The sequence below is a fragment of the Chelonia mydas genome, chromosome 11, assembly GCF_015237465.2.
Source record: "Chelonia mydas isolate rCheMyd1 chromosome 11, rCheMyd1.pri.v2, whole genome shotgun sequence".
Lineage (NCBI taxonomy): Eukaryota > Metazoa > Chordata > Testudines > Cheloniidae > Chelonia > Chelonia mydas.
The window spans coordinates 62279297-62296892 of NC_051251.2; the positions used below are offsets into that span (position 1 = coordinate 62279297).

The 17596-nt window shown below is 45.9% G+C and overlaps 1 protein-coding gene across 2 annotated transcripts in view; it reads right to left on the minus strand.

Moving 5' to 3' along the window:
- The window catches only part of KLF7 (Kruppel like factor 7), a 76005-nt gene that overhangs the window by 29102 nt on the left and 29307 nt on the right, over nucleotides 1-17596 (minus strand). Inside the window, exon 2 of one of the 2 annotated variants that reach the window (XM_007071832.4) lies at nucleotides 2180-2795. In XM_007071832.4, the coding sequence (XP_007071894.1) occupies nucleotides 2180-2795 (616 nt within the window). The remainder of the gene's footprint in view (nucleotides 1-2179; nucleotides 2796-17596) is intronic. The other variant, XM_007071833.4, reaches the window with a different exon arrangement.

Consider the following 17596-nt stretch of genomic DNA (forward strand, 5'->3'; position numbering starts at 1 on the left):
TGTGCTTTGCAGCTGTTCCTGGGGACAGCTGTGATGTAACTGAGTCCACCACTAGGGCTGTATCTGTAGCATAGGCAGGACATTCGTGGAGAAAGTTCCCCAGCTGGGTATTCTTCATGCTTTCAGAACCACCTCTGTCACTGGCCTTTCTCTGTGAAAGCCAAGTAGGACCTCTTCCGAAAGCCAAGAAATAATCTGTGATCTTATTCTGATATCTTTGTTTACACCTGTTGGTACTTCAGTCCACAAGTAAACCCACTGAAGCCAATGGGATGATTTGTGGGCTAGGACCTCTATTCAGCACAGGTAAGGCTCTCCAGATTCAAGGCCATAGTGAGAAACACTTCTCCCCACCTATAAACTATAAAACATTTGAAATACAGATGGGCTGAGGCAATGATCTTGGTTGGCTACAGGTTTGGAGTTTCAGGCTTAATGTTGAACCAGGTCGACATTGTAGTTCAAAAGCATCAAAAACGCGGTGGGCTGTTCTTGCAAGATTTTGATTCCAAACAGTGGAAATTTCACAAGATCAGTAACTTTTGCAAGCCCCCCAATCTTCAATAATGAAAATTTCATGAGGTCAGCCCTTTCTTGTGAAATGTGTCTCATTCTCTGCCAACCTGTGTGACATCTGAAGCGGATCCAGAAGATAGCTCACTTCTGGTTTTAGAGCAGAAGCTACAGTGGCTTTGGCTCTGGAGAGATCAGGGTTTCAAATCTGAAACACACATGCTTAACATTCATGGTTCTGGTGGGGGCACTCTCTCCAGTGTAAGCGTTTTGACTGATATATGTAGTCTGACAATGGTGACGGTGTCTGTCTTACTGCAAAGTATTCTCAAAATGGAGCCTAATGCCAGAGGTGGTAAAACATTTACCCTCCTGCTCAAGCGCACATTGATGGGGCTACTCCTTCATTGGCTGGGTCACAAGTGAGGTTACTTGTGGCAACATGGCTCCCACCACTGGGAGCATACAGAATGCCCATATTGATGATAAAAAAAATCCATTTTTACATTACGATTTATGTTTTACACCATGTAACTTCTTAAATGCTACTGGGAGCAAGATGGATGCAGCTCTCAACAATCCACAGATTTGTTTGATTTACTGCACTGGTCCAACGTGCTTCTTTTCACGTTGCAGGACCAACCTAGCGTCTAGGAATCCGTTTGTATGATACAATCGTGAATTAAATGTGCAGTTATCGTAAGAGGCCACACATTTTAATGTAAAATTGAAGAAACTGATTACAGCAATCCCTCTGGAAACGAGAATAATCACATGATAAGATAGTGCTAATGGGAATTTATTGTCGCCTATCACATGTGAAGCTTAGAACAAAGCAGTGATACTAGTCGATTTCACAGTTATTATTGTCAATGAATATTCCAACCAAAAAGCTTCTAGGGACTATAAACAGATGACAGGGGATTGTGGGTTCTCAATCGCCAAATCTAAGCCAATTTGGTATGCTGCAAATAGCTTACACAGTGAAACTCACACACCCCATTATTAAATATTCCCCAAAACAACCACCTAATCTCCCTCTTTACAGCCTAATCTCTTGTTCCCTTTTCCCCATACCCACACACAGCGCTCAGATAGATTCACCAGTACATTCTGGCTCCTTTGCATCACTAGAGCAGCCAAACAGAGCCAGAATTTATGAGTGTATCCAGCCAGTTTTCTTACACACACACACACACACTCTCTCTCTCTATTTTTTTTTTCAGATTTAGAATACAATCTTTGGATTTTTTTTTTAAAGTTACCTACAATATTTTCCATTTCAACCAAATAAGACTTGACTGAAATTAAAATTTTACAAGGCACCTGTGGAAACGAGGCATCCAAATCCCATATTTCAGTAACAACCATTTGAATGGGAATTGGGCATCCCATTCCCTTAGGCAACCTGCACCGATTTTGCACCAGAACCCGGTAAGCAGATCTCTGCGACACATAAGACAACAACAGGTAAATCATGAATTCCCCCTTCTCTTCAGACACAGATGCAGGCCTACAACATTTTTCCACCGCGGCCCCCATTTCATAGCTAGAGGCTTTGACTTTTGGGAAGAGAGGAAGGCTTTTAAAAAAGAGAAATAAAAGGAGACCGTAATGGCTAGGTGGCAGGAGAACAAGGAGAGAGAGAGGCATCCTACACCAGTACCTGTGTGAGTCCTCTGATGAGCCTTTAAGTGGGAGCTCTTTGTATAAACCTTCCGGCACCCGTTAAATTGACAGCGATGAACCCTCTTCTTGTTTTCCGGGGATGCCTCGGCCCCTGCCCCTCCTTGCTCACCGTCATTCTGCCCGCTCTTTATCGTGCCTGCTGTTGCCACCGCCGCCACTCCCACCTTGACTGAGCTGAGCGATGCCTTCTTGGCCACCAGCTTCAACGTCACCGTGCCGTCCACTGCGGAGAGAGTTTGTGGGGTTTTTACCAGATGGCGGCTGAGCTCAGGAGAGGAAGGGGGCGTTAATGAGGTCACTGCGTTGAGTTGGGCCTGGTTGACAGCAGCGTAACCCTCTATGGAAGAACCGGTGGGCTGCAAGCTGAGGCACGTCGCAGACAGCAGTTTGTCTCGTGAGAGGATAAGGTCCATGTTGGTGCTTTTGTCGCATGTACTCGTCTCCACTGGAAACAGGATGGGGTCCAGCCGTCGGATACTGTCCTCTGAGCCTGGAGGAGAGGAGGTGTGAAGGAAACAGTCCAAATCCTCGCCAAAGTTCTCTGAGATCTTCCTTGGCTCCGTCTGAAGATAACGTTCCAACTCAAGGCATGTCTGCAGGGGGGACGGGGAGGGAGGGAAAGAAACCATCATTAAAAACCCATCTCAGCATTAACCCCCAGCTGTGGCAGGAGGCTAGGCATGGTAATCTCTCTGTGTCCAGAACAGTTCAGAGATAACATTTATACACACCAAAGTGGTCATGCACAAAGAAACGAGATAAACCTACTCCTGCGATACAGACCAGCTTTGGAACTACGTTGTGATGCAATGCATGTGATAAACTGCAGAGCCATAGGAAGAGTGTCCAGTGCACTTTCTGATTGCCTCACCTGCACTCTGCCCACTAATCTGTCTGCACATGGAATTATTCTAACAAGCCAAACCTCTGAGCAGCTTCAGGTAGCCATCAGTTTTTTAAAAAGTAACATTTCCAGAGAATTGCTTAATCTTTCTTCACACAAATGTGGGATTTCACCCCCAAAATTATCCCAATCCAAAGCACTGCTCTAGCTACTTTAGGTCATTTTTAGAGGTTTTTCTGGCTCCCTGTACAGTGGAGCACACCTGGCTTTTACTTAAACAAGCACACACATTATTTACAAAAAACTTGATTATGGTGGAGTTAAGGTGGCCATTGCACAAAACTTGCCATCACCTTTCTTTTACAAACTATGAGTATGGACATAATGCTGTGGTGCAAAGGCTTTCTCACCCTGAGGTCGGGATGACCACCTGACTTAAAAGGGGCCAAATGAGGGCCAATAAAGCCTTTCAGCACATCACACCCTCAGGTATTCTTATTTTTACAGAAAATAGTTAGAAATAGTTTGGGAAGTTTTACAGAGTTTAATTAGTGCTATTTTTCACACTCCTCTACCTGAAAAGCCTGGCCGTGTTCGCATCTTGATTCTAAATCTACAAGAGTTGGCATGAGACAAATCATCTACCTAATTCATTTTTGAAACCTCTACAAATTATCCCTGAGAGAGCATGTTCATATCATAGAATCATAGAAGATTAGGGTTGGAAGAGACCTCAGGAGGTCATCTAGTCCAACCCCCTGCTCAAAGCAGGACCAACACCAACTAAATCATCCCAGCCAGGGCTTTGTCAAGCCGGGCCTTAAAAACCTCTAAGGATGGAGATTCCACCACCTCCCTAGGTAACCCATTCCAGTGCTTCACCACCCTCCCAGTGAAACAGTGTTTCCTAATATCCAACCTAGACCTCCCCCACTGCAACTTGAGACCATTGTTCCTTGTTCTGTCATCTGCCACCAGCTGAGCTCCATCCTCTTTGGAACCCCCCTTCAGGTAGTTGAAGGCTGCTATCAAATCCCCCCTCACTCTTCTCTTCTGCAGACTAAACAAGCCCAGTTCCCTCAACCTCTCCTCATAAGTCATGCGCCCCAACCCCCTGATCATTTTTGTTGCCCTCTGCTGGACTCTCTCCAGTTTGTCCACATCCTTTCTTACCATAGATGGTAAGGCTGGGTTATTAGTGTGAGATTTTTCAAAGGAGTCTATGGGAGTTGGAGGCCCAATTAAATCTAAGCCTGTAAATCCAATACCTTTCAACACCTGGGCCAGAAATAAAAGCCTCAAACCATCCGAAACAGGAAGAGAGGTGAGAGACTCTTGGCTTCATGGTATAAAGGTCTCATCAGCAGGGGTATAAAGAGCTCCCACTGATAGTTCTGGGAAGTGTCTGAGTTACTTTTAACCCATCATGGATCTAGGAATGGGTATTGCCTATTTCACATATAATTTTGTGGGAGAAATGTCATGGCTAGGGAAAGGAGGAAATATTTTGCAGGCCATTCATTTTTAATTTGTTTTTAAATGGTCGCTGTATGAAGCAGCTTAGAGGCCTGAAGATGGAGCCATGGGCATAGTGCAGGTAAAGCATTCAAACTGCATAACAAATAGTAACATAGCGCTGCAGTCTATCACATGGATATCATTTACATAACTGTGTGTTTTGTGTTACCTCTCTGTGCACAGGGCTGGAGCCACGAGCTCGGCAGATCAAATCTTAGTTGGTTCTGACCTCTATCCCCCTAGTCTTTAACAGATCATTTCTCTCTCTGCCTCAGGTTTGCAGTCTATAAAATGGAGGTGTTACTTCCTTATCCACCACTTGGGGTGTTCTGAGTTACAGAGTTTGTAAAAGCACTTTGAAGAATGAAGTGCTAAGCACTAATTCTCCCGGGTTTGAACATGGTGTGGTCCGCCACTAATAACAGAGGGCCAGGGTTTTCAGAAGTAACTAATGATTTCGGGTGCCCAACTTGAGACACGGCAGAGAGGCCGGGTGCTCAGTCCTTTCTGCAAATTGGGACCCTTGTGTCAAGCTGGGCACCCAAAACCTGAGATACCCCAGAATCACTAGTTGCTTTTGAAAGTCTTGGCCTTACTCTGTATTTTGTACTGGCTGTGTACAGTAGGATAGGGGAAGGTTTGAGCCAGTACCTAACACTTTCCCTGCAGCCCCATCAGGAGCTTTGGCACAAGGCAGAGCTTCCATTTTTTAAAATGTGGGTTTGTGGCTCTCTTATTATTATTATTATTATTTATTTGTATTCTCATAGTGCCTATGAGCCTGGTCATGAATAAGAACCCCCTGGTGCTGGGCGCTGGTCCAAACAGTTTAGAGTCTAATGGTTCAAAATAACATCTTCCAAAGGAAATCTAATCCAATGCTGTCTTTACAGCCCTGTCTATATTGGGCAAGGTTTACAACAAAATATTCCAACTGGTTTTGGCACCAACAGGACCCTGGCATAATGAGGCTCTTGCAGCTGGATACGTTTCTAGTCAACATCCCCATTTAGCTGAACCTGCCTTGAAGAAAGTCTAACAAAAAATGATTATAAAAAGGAGACTGCCCTCCAGAGCCTTGCCCACGGTCAGGCTCCCACCAGTAGCCCTGACAGGAACTGCTTTGTAATTATGCTTAGTGTACACACAATCACTGAATCTGCAAATAAACAGAAATGCTGAGCCAGACACTCGGCTGACCCCAATCAGTGTAATTCCACTGCAGTCAATGGATGTGTACTAATCTACATGAGCCCAAGGATCTGGCCCCAATGCTGTCCTCTCACTGGGATGCTGACTCTAGTGACTGTTCAGATAGCAATCTTGTCAATTGTTTCATTGCTGACTGCAGAGGGGCCTGGCTAATCGTATGTGGAGCTCGAGTCACGCGCACACCATGTCTCTGAGCCGAGTCCTGGACCCTGAGTAAACGTCTGATCCCATAGGTTTGCTCCAAAAAGAGCACATGCCCTTTTCACAGAGATGATTGTACTTCTATTGACTTTGGTTGCCACCCGGTAGGATGGTAAGGGGGAAAGGTTAAAAGAAGAGGATAAAGCACAGTTATTCATAAAGCTCTCTCAGGCCTGGTCTATAGGAATTAGCACCAATCTGAGCAACTATTGCAGTTGGACCCATATAAATCATTTCATGCACCCATGCAAATCATTGCATCCATACAAAGGCTTTCCTTGTCTACACTGGTACAGATACCTTGGCTGCTGAAACTGGGGCGAATTCCCTGTGTAGACACAGGCTATTTCTACATGTCTATTTATCTGCTTACATGGGCTGCATTACACTAGTATGTGAGTGCCTCACAATCTTTAATGTATTTATCCTCACAACTATCCTCTTCTTTAGGGAAGCACTATTATCCCTATTTATCACATGGACATCTGAGACACCGAGACCCCAAATGACTTGTCCAAAGTCACACCTGGTGGTCTGTGGTGCAGCAGGAGATTGAACCCAAATCTCCCAGGTCCCAGGCTACTGCTCTCACCTCAGAGCACCTGTCTCTGGAGATACTGGAAGGGTAACTCCTGGCATACACTGGGGGTCTCGGTTTCTATTGCCACTGGGGGTGCTACATTCCACAAGGAACTGAAGAGACTGCAACTATCACCTGATCCCTTTATTTTTCAGTTAGCATTTGAAGTACAGTGGCCGGGAAGCGCTGAAACCAGGCCCTCAGGTTTGATAATTTGCAAAATCCAAGAATAACGTTATGAAAGCTAATCTGGTACAAGACAGATGCTAAGAACCTGAGACTTCTGTCATCTCTCTGTGATGTGTGGCTCCGCTGACGGTCCTGTTTCAGGAGTCAAGAAATTGCTTATTTGTCTTCCCCTCCCCCCCCCCCCTTCAGTTAGTTTCTTTGGAAGGGTTCCCATTTCCTGCTGCACAATGCAAATCAGCCCCTGGAACATCCGCCCATTTCATCCTCTGAGGTTTTTCTGCTTGTGGAGGAGAAGAGGAAGCTTGAAACTCCTGGAGTCAGCATTAAACACTTGGGCAAGTTGTAAGAGCGTCACATGTTGCTGTTGCCTAACTTCCCTGGCTACGTGTGATTGTCGGAGATGGTTTTTTGCTGCAGCCTTCCCCCTTTAAATGAATGCTGAGGATTTCTTTTGCGGGAAAGGCCCCAGTCTGTGGACATTCACTTACTCTTCCCCTCCCACTCACTGACAAATCATACAAGCCACAGCAGAAATGTGCACTACTAATGAGAGAGCATTGATCAGCTGCACGATGAACAACTGTTTCTTGAACCAGTTACAGATCCCATGGATATTGCTGTTGTGGGCACCAGCAACAATTTTATAAGCCTGTCATTCACAGTCCTACTCTGCCACTTCTCTCAGCAAACCGAAACCCGAGGCAGCAAGAATCACGATTAGAATCTGCGGCACCGGACCACAAAAGCTACTGTCCCTGGGCTATTCGTGCATTTGCTAGACAATAAGAGGGCAGGGCACCTTCAGAAAAGAGGAGGCCTGTTTTTTATTTAAACTAGGATCCTGGAACTGCAGGCAGTGGATCCAGTTTGGGATCCCAAATCTCTCCAGATGCATAATAACAGGTAGTGGGGGCAGATTTTCAAAAGGCACACATTGGAGTCAGGCACCCGGCTCCCATTGACTTTGAATGAGGTGGGCTCCTTTAAAAATCTCCCCCCTTAGGGAAAGAAGAAACAAGTTTGTCAGCAGCCCTGCTGCTTGTTTCATTTTGTCTTTCTCTTCCAGCTACCCACTGTCTCTTGGGAGAGACACAGAGATTCAGGGGTTAATAAATAAAAAGCTCTGGAGAGAGAGACAGAGCATAATCTTAGGTTCCAGCAAAGAGACACTGACAGAGACACAAGGCCATTAAATCCAATGACAAGTCACATGAAATTTCAATTGCGCTGACATTGGAAAGGCTGTGTCCTCTCTTCTCATTTCCCACAGAGGGAACAGAAAGGCACTGTCCCTTTAAGGCAGGATTACCCCCACCATGACAACAATAGTGGTCCTGACAGTTTTTCAGCTTCACCACTAATTTTCCATAAAGAGCAGTTTCTCGGCGAGCCCTTTTCAGGCAAGGCCTGACGCTTCAGAAACCTGTAATTATTCTTGGCTCCCCACCCCCCGCCGTCTTTGCACCTGTGTCAGTTCAAGACACCAGCTGGTCATGTCTTGCCTTCTGCCTCTGAAATCCAAAACCAGCCAAAGGAGCCCATCTCCCCACAGAGGGAAAGAAAACAACCACAGGAAAAAGAAACAATATAATGGGCAAGAAAGGGGGGAACCCAACTCCTACCCTCATCCCTCCACCAAGGCAATAGGAAAAAAAACATTGAGCCAAGAAAGGCCTCCATCTAATCAGCATTAGAGACAAAGCCGTTAACAAAAAGAAAGGGGTCTGACAAGAGAGAACTCCAGCATCCTCCTTCCTGTACCCCCAATCACAGTCCTACTTGCTGTTGCCTTTGCTAAGAGCTGGTACTTTGGTGCAGGAACAAAGTTTCTTTACCCCGCACGCCCTTTTCTGCTCAGGCTGAATACCTTACCTGACTTTCCTCTCTACCCCAAGTCACTAGAGGAGGCATGGCTCTGGCTGCTGCCCTCGCTTGTCGAATTGTTAAACAACAAGCCACTTTCCTTCACCCCCCTCACAATGCATTGTTATTGTTCTTAATTGCTAGGCTCATGAAGTCCAGCCTCTGCCTTCAGCCTTGACCTGGATGAACACAGTGGGATCGTCCAAGGGCCTGAAGGGAGTCAGATGCCGAGCTCTGATCCTATCGACCAGTTCTCGAGGTAAGAGGGTACCTCTGTCTCCATGCCCACTGAGTCCTTGGCTGCCCTGCCGGCAAGTGCACCCGTTACTGTCATTTTTGTGGTGGTGGCTGGTGTGATGTTGACCGTCCATTGAGAACTGGACTGACTACCAGACTCATCTTCTGAAGAGCCATCAGAGGGCGGCTTTCATTCACTTCCGAGCTGGGCTGATTTTGAACCTTGGTTGGACAGGATGTAGGTCAGAAGTGGGCAAACTATGGCCCATGGCCACGTCCAGCCCGCGGGACCCTCCTGCCCAGCCCCTGAGCTCCTGGCCCAGGAGGCTGCCCCCCGGTCCCTGCCCCGCAGCCTCAGCTCACTGCGCCGCTGATGCAATGCTCTGGCAACGGGGCTGTGAGCTCCTGGGGCAGCTGCAGAGCTGGGCCTGACCCGGTGCTCTGTGCTGTGCGGTGTGTGGCTGGCTCCAGCTGGGCGGCGTGGCTGTAGCGTTACCAGCCACCAGTGCGCCAGGCAGCGCCATGGGAGCAGGGGGGTTGGATAGAGGACAGAGTAGTTTGGAGCGGGGCGGCGGGGGCAGGGATAGGGGTCGGGGCGGTCAGAGGGTGGGGAACGGGGGGGCTGAATGGGGCAGGGGTCCCGGGGGGGCAGTCAGGAAGGGGGGGGTTGGATGGGGTGGCGGGGGGCAGTCAGGGGCAGGGGTTCCAGGGGCGGTCAGGGAGAAGGGGTGGTTGGATGGGGAAGAAGTCCCAGAGGAGCAGTCAGGAATGAGAGGAGGGGTTGGATGGGGCGGCGGGGGGGGGGAGCGTCAGAGGTGGGGGTTCTGGGGGCGGTCAGGGGACAGGGAGCGGGGCGGGGGGCTGGATGGGGCAGGAGTCCTGGGGGAGCCATCAGGGAACAGGGGGGTTGGATGGGAGGTGAGAGGCGGGGGTGGGGGAGATAGGAGGTGGGGGCCGGGCGATGCCCGGCTGTTTGGGGAGGCACAGCCTCCCCTAACTGGCCCTCCATACAATTTCCAAACCCGATGCAGCCCTCAGGCCAAAAAGTTTGCCCGCCCATAATATAGGTGAAGTGTCCTCTCTTTGATGGCCAATCCCTTAGGATAAGCAGACTGTCTCTAAATGGCAAGAGTATGCTTTTATGGGCAGAGGGGAATTCAGGTCCTGAATGAATAACTCAGTCCATAATCAAGGCCCATTGAGAGGTCTGTCTGGTGTACTTCAGGTTTCTGAAGTGCAGGAAGTCTACTGGACCTCAGCAGCCAACATCAGCAAGCATCTATATGATTTACAGCAATAAAGACTCTGAAGATTCCCACTCGAAGAGGAAAATAGCTCACATCAGGTACGCAATACGAACAGAGACCAGTGGTTGCCATCAGAGTGATTTTTCAGGCTAGGGATAAAAAGTGACCCAAGGCTTCAATCCACCTGCCCCAATGAACAAGGGATCGTTTTCTTTGCACCTTGCTTCACAGTTCAGCCAGCTCAAAGTAAGGATGATTTACGGGTGACAAACAGGATGTGATTGTACTAGGCTCCATACTCACGCAAGGAGCTGGCTACAGAGGACAGCAATCTTGCGTGTGGCCATTTCCTAAAATACCTCAGCCCGATTTCTCCATTGAAATACAATTGCAAGGGAAGTACTTTCTGAACATCACATGCTAGGAACCCTCACGTTCCAGACAGAACCCTGCCTGCCCTCACACAGATGCCTACCAGTGCCAATTGGTTCCTTAAAACGGATCCTAAAATACTGTGTGGTCTATATAACACCCAAGTGAATGCAGGTGTTGCATACTTTTGGTATTCCATTTGAATGTGTAGGGCTAGATCCTCAGATGGTGTAAACCTATGCAGCTCCAGTTACTTCACTATACCATTTTACACCAGCAGAGGATCTGGTCTGTATTTTATGATTCTACCTAAAGCTGTATTAGCACTGATCCAATATCAATCCAGAAACATATGCTGCCTAGTTTATGTAGTGCCTTACCTCTGGCTCTCATTCAATACAGAACAATTATTATTTATTGAAACACATCAGTATACTCTGGCCTGTACAGCACAAAGCCAGAAAAGCCCTGGTGCTTGTCTCTGAGTTGGAACTTACATGAGATATTATGGGTGCCATTTTCACGAGTGCTCCATGCCGGCCTAACTCTGCTCCTGTTGAAGTTAAAGGGACTTTTACCCCTGACATCAATGGGAGCAGAGTAAGGTAAACTCAGAACACTGTCAAATCCCACCCTGTTGCCCCAATAGCACTCTACGGGCTTGTCTACATGGGCAATTATTCCAGAAGAGCTGTTCTTGATTGTGGACATCTTTATTCCATAATAAGAGCAACCACACCTGGAGTTAAATTATGAATGGTTGGACCACTTTAAGTTCACACCCTATCTTACTCCGGATTAACTTTCCATGCGTAGACACGACCTCCGTGACAACAGCGTATATCTCAGATAACACCAGTGAAGGCAATGGAGTTTCTCCACATTTACAGCTGGGTAACACATTAGAATTTGGCCCATATGTCTGAGCCCTCAAAGAAAGCAAGTTCCGTTCAGAAGCATCTGTGGAATCTTCATAATACTTAAAAATGTCTGAGTTGTTTTGGGAGTGGGAGTCACAAGGGAGATGGGGTGGGTAAAGGTCAGTACTGGGTTAACAAAAGCCCAAATACCGACAAGGAATTTAGGACAGAAACTCAATAAGGGACCTACTCGCTCTGTTCAGCTGATTCTTCTGTTTTATTGACACTATATTTTATTACATCTTGATTTTGAATTTTTCTAGCAGACCATAGGCAGTTCTCTTATCTGGAATGTGCTAGTTACTTTTAAGTGCCATTTTACTGCACATATAATGGGACATCAAGCACTGAACCTGGAAGTTATCCAAAAACCAATTAATAAATTTGGTACTTGGATTAGGCTGTGACAGAAAATGAAAATGTTGAATGTGCTGTATCTGCAGGTCTGAACTTCAGACTCAGTTTACACTATTTACAAGGATTCTTCCTGTAGGGGAGTTTATTAGAGCACCTGCTCTAGTTAAGGTCAATTTCCAACTCCCCTTCTAATTCCTGTTTTTCAGTTGCATGTAAAAAAGGCCTCGTCTATAAACTACTGCACAAGTCTCATGATTGCAAAGAAAGCCTGCAGAATGTGAAAACGGAGACATCTGCCTGAATCTGAAGACAGCCTGAAACAATCATTTGGAAACCTGTAAAATCCCCTGCAGTCTGATCACAACAGTGTAAAGTGCCCACATACACTACTTCACTGCTGATCAGATTGGCAGTAGCATCGAGCTAATGTAGCTCTCTCATTCTGGGCCACAATGGCGGATATTGGAATGGAGTACAGTGGGGCAGCCAGTGGGTGGAGTGGGGGATGAGGAATTCTAGGCAAAGCCCCCATTCCCAAAACGCAAAATCTCCCTCTGCTGCTGTCCAAAAGAGGGAGTTAAAAAGATGCCTCTCCTCCCTATTACCAAAAGGCATAACCACCTCCTGAATAATATAAGCCAACACCGGCGATCATGACTTCCTGGGTTCCAAAAGCCATCATCTGTCCCTCACCCAGCTGCCAAAACCTCAAGCTTTTCTTCTTGGCAGCTCCTATAGTGCAGTTCTTAATTATCAATGCAAAAATCTGCAGCCCATTGAAAGCATAACATTTGAGAGGGCATAAAATAAATTTAATTTAATATTTTTAAGGTCAGGCTTGACAAAGCCCTGGCTGGGATGATTTAGTTGGGGATTGGTCCTGCTTTGAGCAGGAGGTTGGACTAGATGACCTCCTGAGGTCCCTTCCAACCCTAATATTCTATGATCAAAATAATCTACTCACAGTGAATGACACTGATTGGATTGGACTGGGCTAGATGGCAACAAAGTCAGAGGAGAAAGGCAGTGCTGGATAATTCTGTGATCTCTGCTGCATCGTTTAGATCTAATGTGTCACTCAGGATACAGGGTTTATTGCTCACAATAAATTCCTTTTGCGCTGAAAATTTTCCCTGCATGGTCTCCACCCCAAAGGTGAACTTTCAAGGAAATATGTTTGGCAAAAATAGCCACTGTGTAATTCAACTGCAAAAAACACATTTTTTTACTGATCTGTTCCCATCACAATTAAAATGCTATACTTTCCCCAGATGTTGCAAACAGAATTTTTGGCATCTATGAGAACATAAAGATGCTGAAACCAGAAACTTCAAACTTGGCTTGTTTTGAAGATCTCCTTGACACTTAAGGCAGTCAAGATAAATTTTAATAAAACCAGTTCTGCAGCTTTAATTAATGCACAGAGAGTCACCATTTTACACATTCACAATACAGTTTTTCTGTCTTTTGTGGCGACATAATTTCAGGATGTAGCCAAGGATATCCCAGATTCCAAGGATCCTAATAAACTCAAAGGACCAGATATTCTGCTGCCATAAGTTGGCAAAGTTCCACGGATTTCAATGGAGCTACACCAATTTATACCAGGGGAGAATCTGGCCAATGAGTCCTAAACCCAGGATGCTCCAAGTGTCTCAATTAGAAACCAGTCAGAACCTAGATCCTACCAAATGCAGGCCATCCCAAATCAAGCCATATCAAAACCTGGTCATTGAGTTAACAATCTAACAAACCTTGTTCCAAATGGCTACGCCAGTTTTGCTCATTAAAATATATATAACTTTGGGGTGTGACCAAGCTTAGAAGATGCTTTGGTTAAGGATGGCTGAATTTCAAAGGTATCTGGATAAACATCTTTGGATTAAAGAAATGGACAGACTCTACACAGAATAGAAAAGGAGTACTTGTGGCACCTTAGAGACTAACAAATTTATTTGAGCATAAGCTTTCGTGAGCTACAGTAGCTCACGAAAGCTTATGCTCAAATAAATTTGTTAGTCTCTAAGGTGCCACAAGTACTCCTTTTCTTTTTGCGGATACAGACTAACACGGCTGCTACTCTGTAAACAGAATAGCCAAGGGTATTTTTGTTGATTTTTTTTTTAAAGAAAACAAGAAAAATTCCATGCAAAAAACAAACAAAAAAAAAAAATACCAGTAATGTCAGTATAGCAAGCATTCAGAAGTAAAGAACTTCCAAAAGTTACACCTGAGCATTCAACCTTAATGCTATCCTTCTGCATAAGCCAGGAAAACCATCAAATAGCAGCATAGAAATATACAATACAAACAAGAGTTTCCTACACAAACTTACATACCAGCACAACTGGGTAATATAGATTGCAGGTAGCTAGATAAGGATAATATAAGAGAGAGGAAATACAGTGTTAGACTTTTGTTGAAGAATCCTCTTATTTGTGTAACAAACCAGAATGGTTCGGTGTCAGTGGAAGACATGGCCTTAAGCTGCAAAATTAGGCCTAGCTGCAAACTTCACCTACATTTGTTAATATTTAGATTTCAGTGTTGTTTCCTGTTTGGGCCCATCTCTCGTTTAGAGTTATAAATAGTCAGAAGAGACAGTTAGCTTCTAACAATTGCTCAATCCAGCTCCCACTGTACTCAATGGATCAGGTCCCAGGGAGCACAGTAAAAATGCCGTAAGAAGTGGATTAAATAAAAATGGTGCTGATGGCTGAGAACTTTAGAAAGTAGAGCCATATTCCAGGTCCTGATCCCACAATAGGGTTTACCCACATGGTGCAAGTGGGGCAAGAACCCATGCTGGTGGATAGCTCTGGACTGGCTCACAGACTCAGAATGTACTATTTAGAGTGGGTTAATTAACATCCATGAGTAGCTTAAATTTCCTCCCCATCAACTAACATACATATGCGAATTAAGATTTCACTCTGCACTGTATTCAAAATTGCGAATAGTCACACTCAAACCATAAACTAAAAACTCAAGAAGATGTTTGATGAATAAACTCAAAATATGAGGCGTAACTAAAGTTATTAATATGAATTATTTCCTCTGCTCTAGTTTTAAGGTGTATCAACAAGGAGCAGCATTAAGTTGAAATTCCTAACCCAAAGGTTTGATTTCTCCAATCTTAACTTTGGGTTAACAGGAGCCGGAGCCCAATTAGGCCACTGGGTGGCACCTGGAGGGGTGTGGGGCACAATTGGTGATCAAACCCAGCTGGGGCTTCAGGAAGGCAGGAGCAGAGGGCAGTGGAAAGAAAGGCAAGGGAGGAGGCCCAGGGGAAAGGTAACTAAAGGCTGATAGAAGTCTGAAACTAGGAGCAGTGAAGCCTGGGGCTAGAGGTGGATTGTCCTGAGCCACTGGACTGGAGTTTGAGGGGCTGTAGAGGGAGAGGGAAGAACTTTACAGTCCCTCTCTGGGCACTAGAAAATGGAGCTGTCTGGAAGACACAGATTGGAGTAAGCGCCTCTGGCTGATCCTGCTGCGAGGGTAGGAACTGGACCCCTGAGGAGTACCCTGGAAGATGCTGCTTCTTACCAAGCACCCAGGAAGGGACTGAGGGGAAAGGCCTAGGGAAAGACGAACGGTAGGAAGGAGTCCAGGGAGGCAGCGGCAAGGTGTCTAACGGTGTGGACCTTGGCTGCTTTCTTAGCATCCCTGGACTGGAACCTAGAGGGTGGGCCTGGGTTCCCTCACCAGCCACGGGAAGGCAGTATGAAGCCCCCTGATGTAAGGGGGACAATTCAGAGCCTGGAGAGAGAGGGGTGTAAGGACTGCTGCACCCAGAGTCAGGGGCCGGAGACCTGACACGAGGTCTTGTGGAGTTGTTTGGACTTTCTGTTACCACGAAAGAATGTGGAACTAAAATGTGACCCGACTGGAGGGCTGAGTCGCAAGATGAGGCAACCTACCGCAGGATGGCATTACTGTCAGCAGGGGGCGCTACAGCAGACAGAGCTGCTACACCAACTTAGCCACTAGGTGAGTCCTCTCTTCCTACAATGCCCATTCACTGTTAAATCTTTCAGCTCAAAAAATTGTTCACTTCTGTATTATTTTTGGCTGCTGAGAGGAAGAGGTGGGGGGACCTGCCTGGGAAACAGGAAGCAGGGGGAAGGAGAGGAATGTGTTGTGGAACACAGTCAGGACAAATAGAATGAAGAGCATTTATACCATTTCTAAATCATAACAAACACATAGGAGCCAAACTATGACCCCAGTTACACTAAGATCAATGGTCTGAATTCAGCTTAGAGATTCAAACAGCCCAACAACTCTTAGATCAAAATCAATAAAAAAGCTAATGATTTGCCTTTTTTTGGTTTTATCTGTTGGGTAATTTGTGGTGGTAATTTTTTTTTAAAGCCATTAGCTATCTCACAAATGCAAGACAATGTGTATTCCATGGGGATAAAACACAAATCTCGGTGCAGAAAAAGCAGATTACAGTTTCAAGCTTCCAACTTGTTTACACTGAGCAAAAAAATCAGATTTTGTTTTTTAAAGGATGGAAAAGGTAGCCAGATCCTTAGCTGGTGTAACTGGGCAACACCCCACTGCTTCCAGTTGCTCCCACCTACACCAGCCAAGCATGTGGCCTCTAGTCATTCCAAACCAGATCCTGCCTTTGGTTAGACACATAAAAAGTCACTGTGGTTGGGTGGATCTAAGTGAAGGCAGAATTTGGCATGTCCTGTAAAAGAACAAATGATTCTATTTGATGGTAAATCTCCCATATTTTACTAATGCCAGTGTTACCAAAAAGGGAAAACAGGAAATACATAAAAGCAGCCACACACTGGTTTTGAATGTTATGGCTCCCTTCTACCCCCCAACCTCCCTCCCTCCCTCCCCTGCCACAACTACAGACACAGGGACCAGTTTGCACGTCCTGATTTCACAAGGTGACCTGCACATGCACGTCATCCACTGTCACTTGCCAGTCATAGATTTCATCACCTGTGCGTGGCCACCGTCTAACTGATTCTTCCTTCTCTTTGTATGGCATTTGATGCTAGTTGTTGTACAGGTTTGTTTTCCAAGTAGTTCTCTTTTAAAACTGCTTTATAAAGAATTTTGCTCCCGAGTTCCAGCCCTCTGTGAATTGAGCCCAATTATTAAATCCTGGCGGTGGTGCACCCACAATGCAGGACTGGCCTGCCAAGCATTTAACTAGGGATTGCTTAATTCTCAGTTGTGCCTCATCGCTATTCTGTTAATGTACTGTCTAGCAGGCACTGCAGCCAGTGGCTAAAGCATGGGACTTGGAGTCAGGAGACCCATGTTCCATTTGCCAGCTCTGCCACTCATTTTCTGGATGACTTTGAACAAGCCACTTCAGCAATCTGGGCCATATCATCAGCTGATGTAAATTAGTGCAGCTCCATATGCTATTGGTGAAATGGGCCTGTGGGGCCTTACCCACGTTTATAAAGCATTTTGAGATCTACCAATGAGAGAGTGCTGTTTAAGTGCAACATGAATAGCAGCAGTCAGTAAAAACAGAATCTAGAAGGGATGCAACGTCTTGTTGCTGGAAGCCAGCACTTCCTGGTGCCCATGTTGCATACCCTCCTGTGGTTAAGACAAGACATCTTGATGTGCTGGGGCTTTGTCATGTCATTGTGATAAACCTATTATTACGTGCCTGCCCCAGGAACGCTCCCCGCTTTCTCTGCCCCTATAAGAAATACAGTAGGAGAGGCAGCAGACTAGCACACGGAGTCCTTGGGTTTATTGGAAGCAGGATGCCTAGGAGAGAGACCAAGGAAAGGAAGGCCGGGTGGTGGCGTATCCAGGATGAAAGGAGCTCTGACACTAAGATTTTAGAGATTTCTCTCCTAAT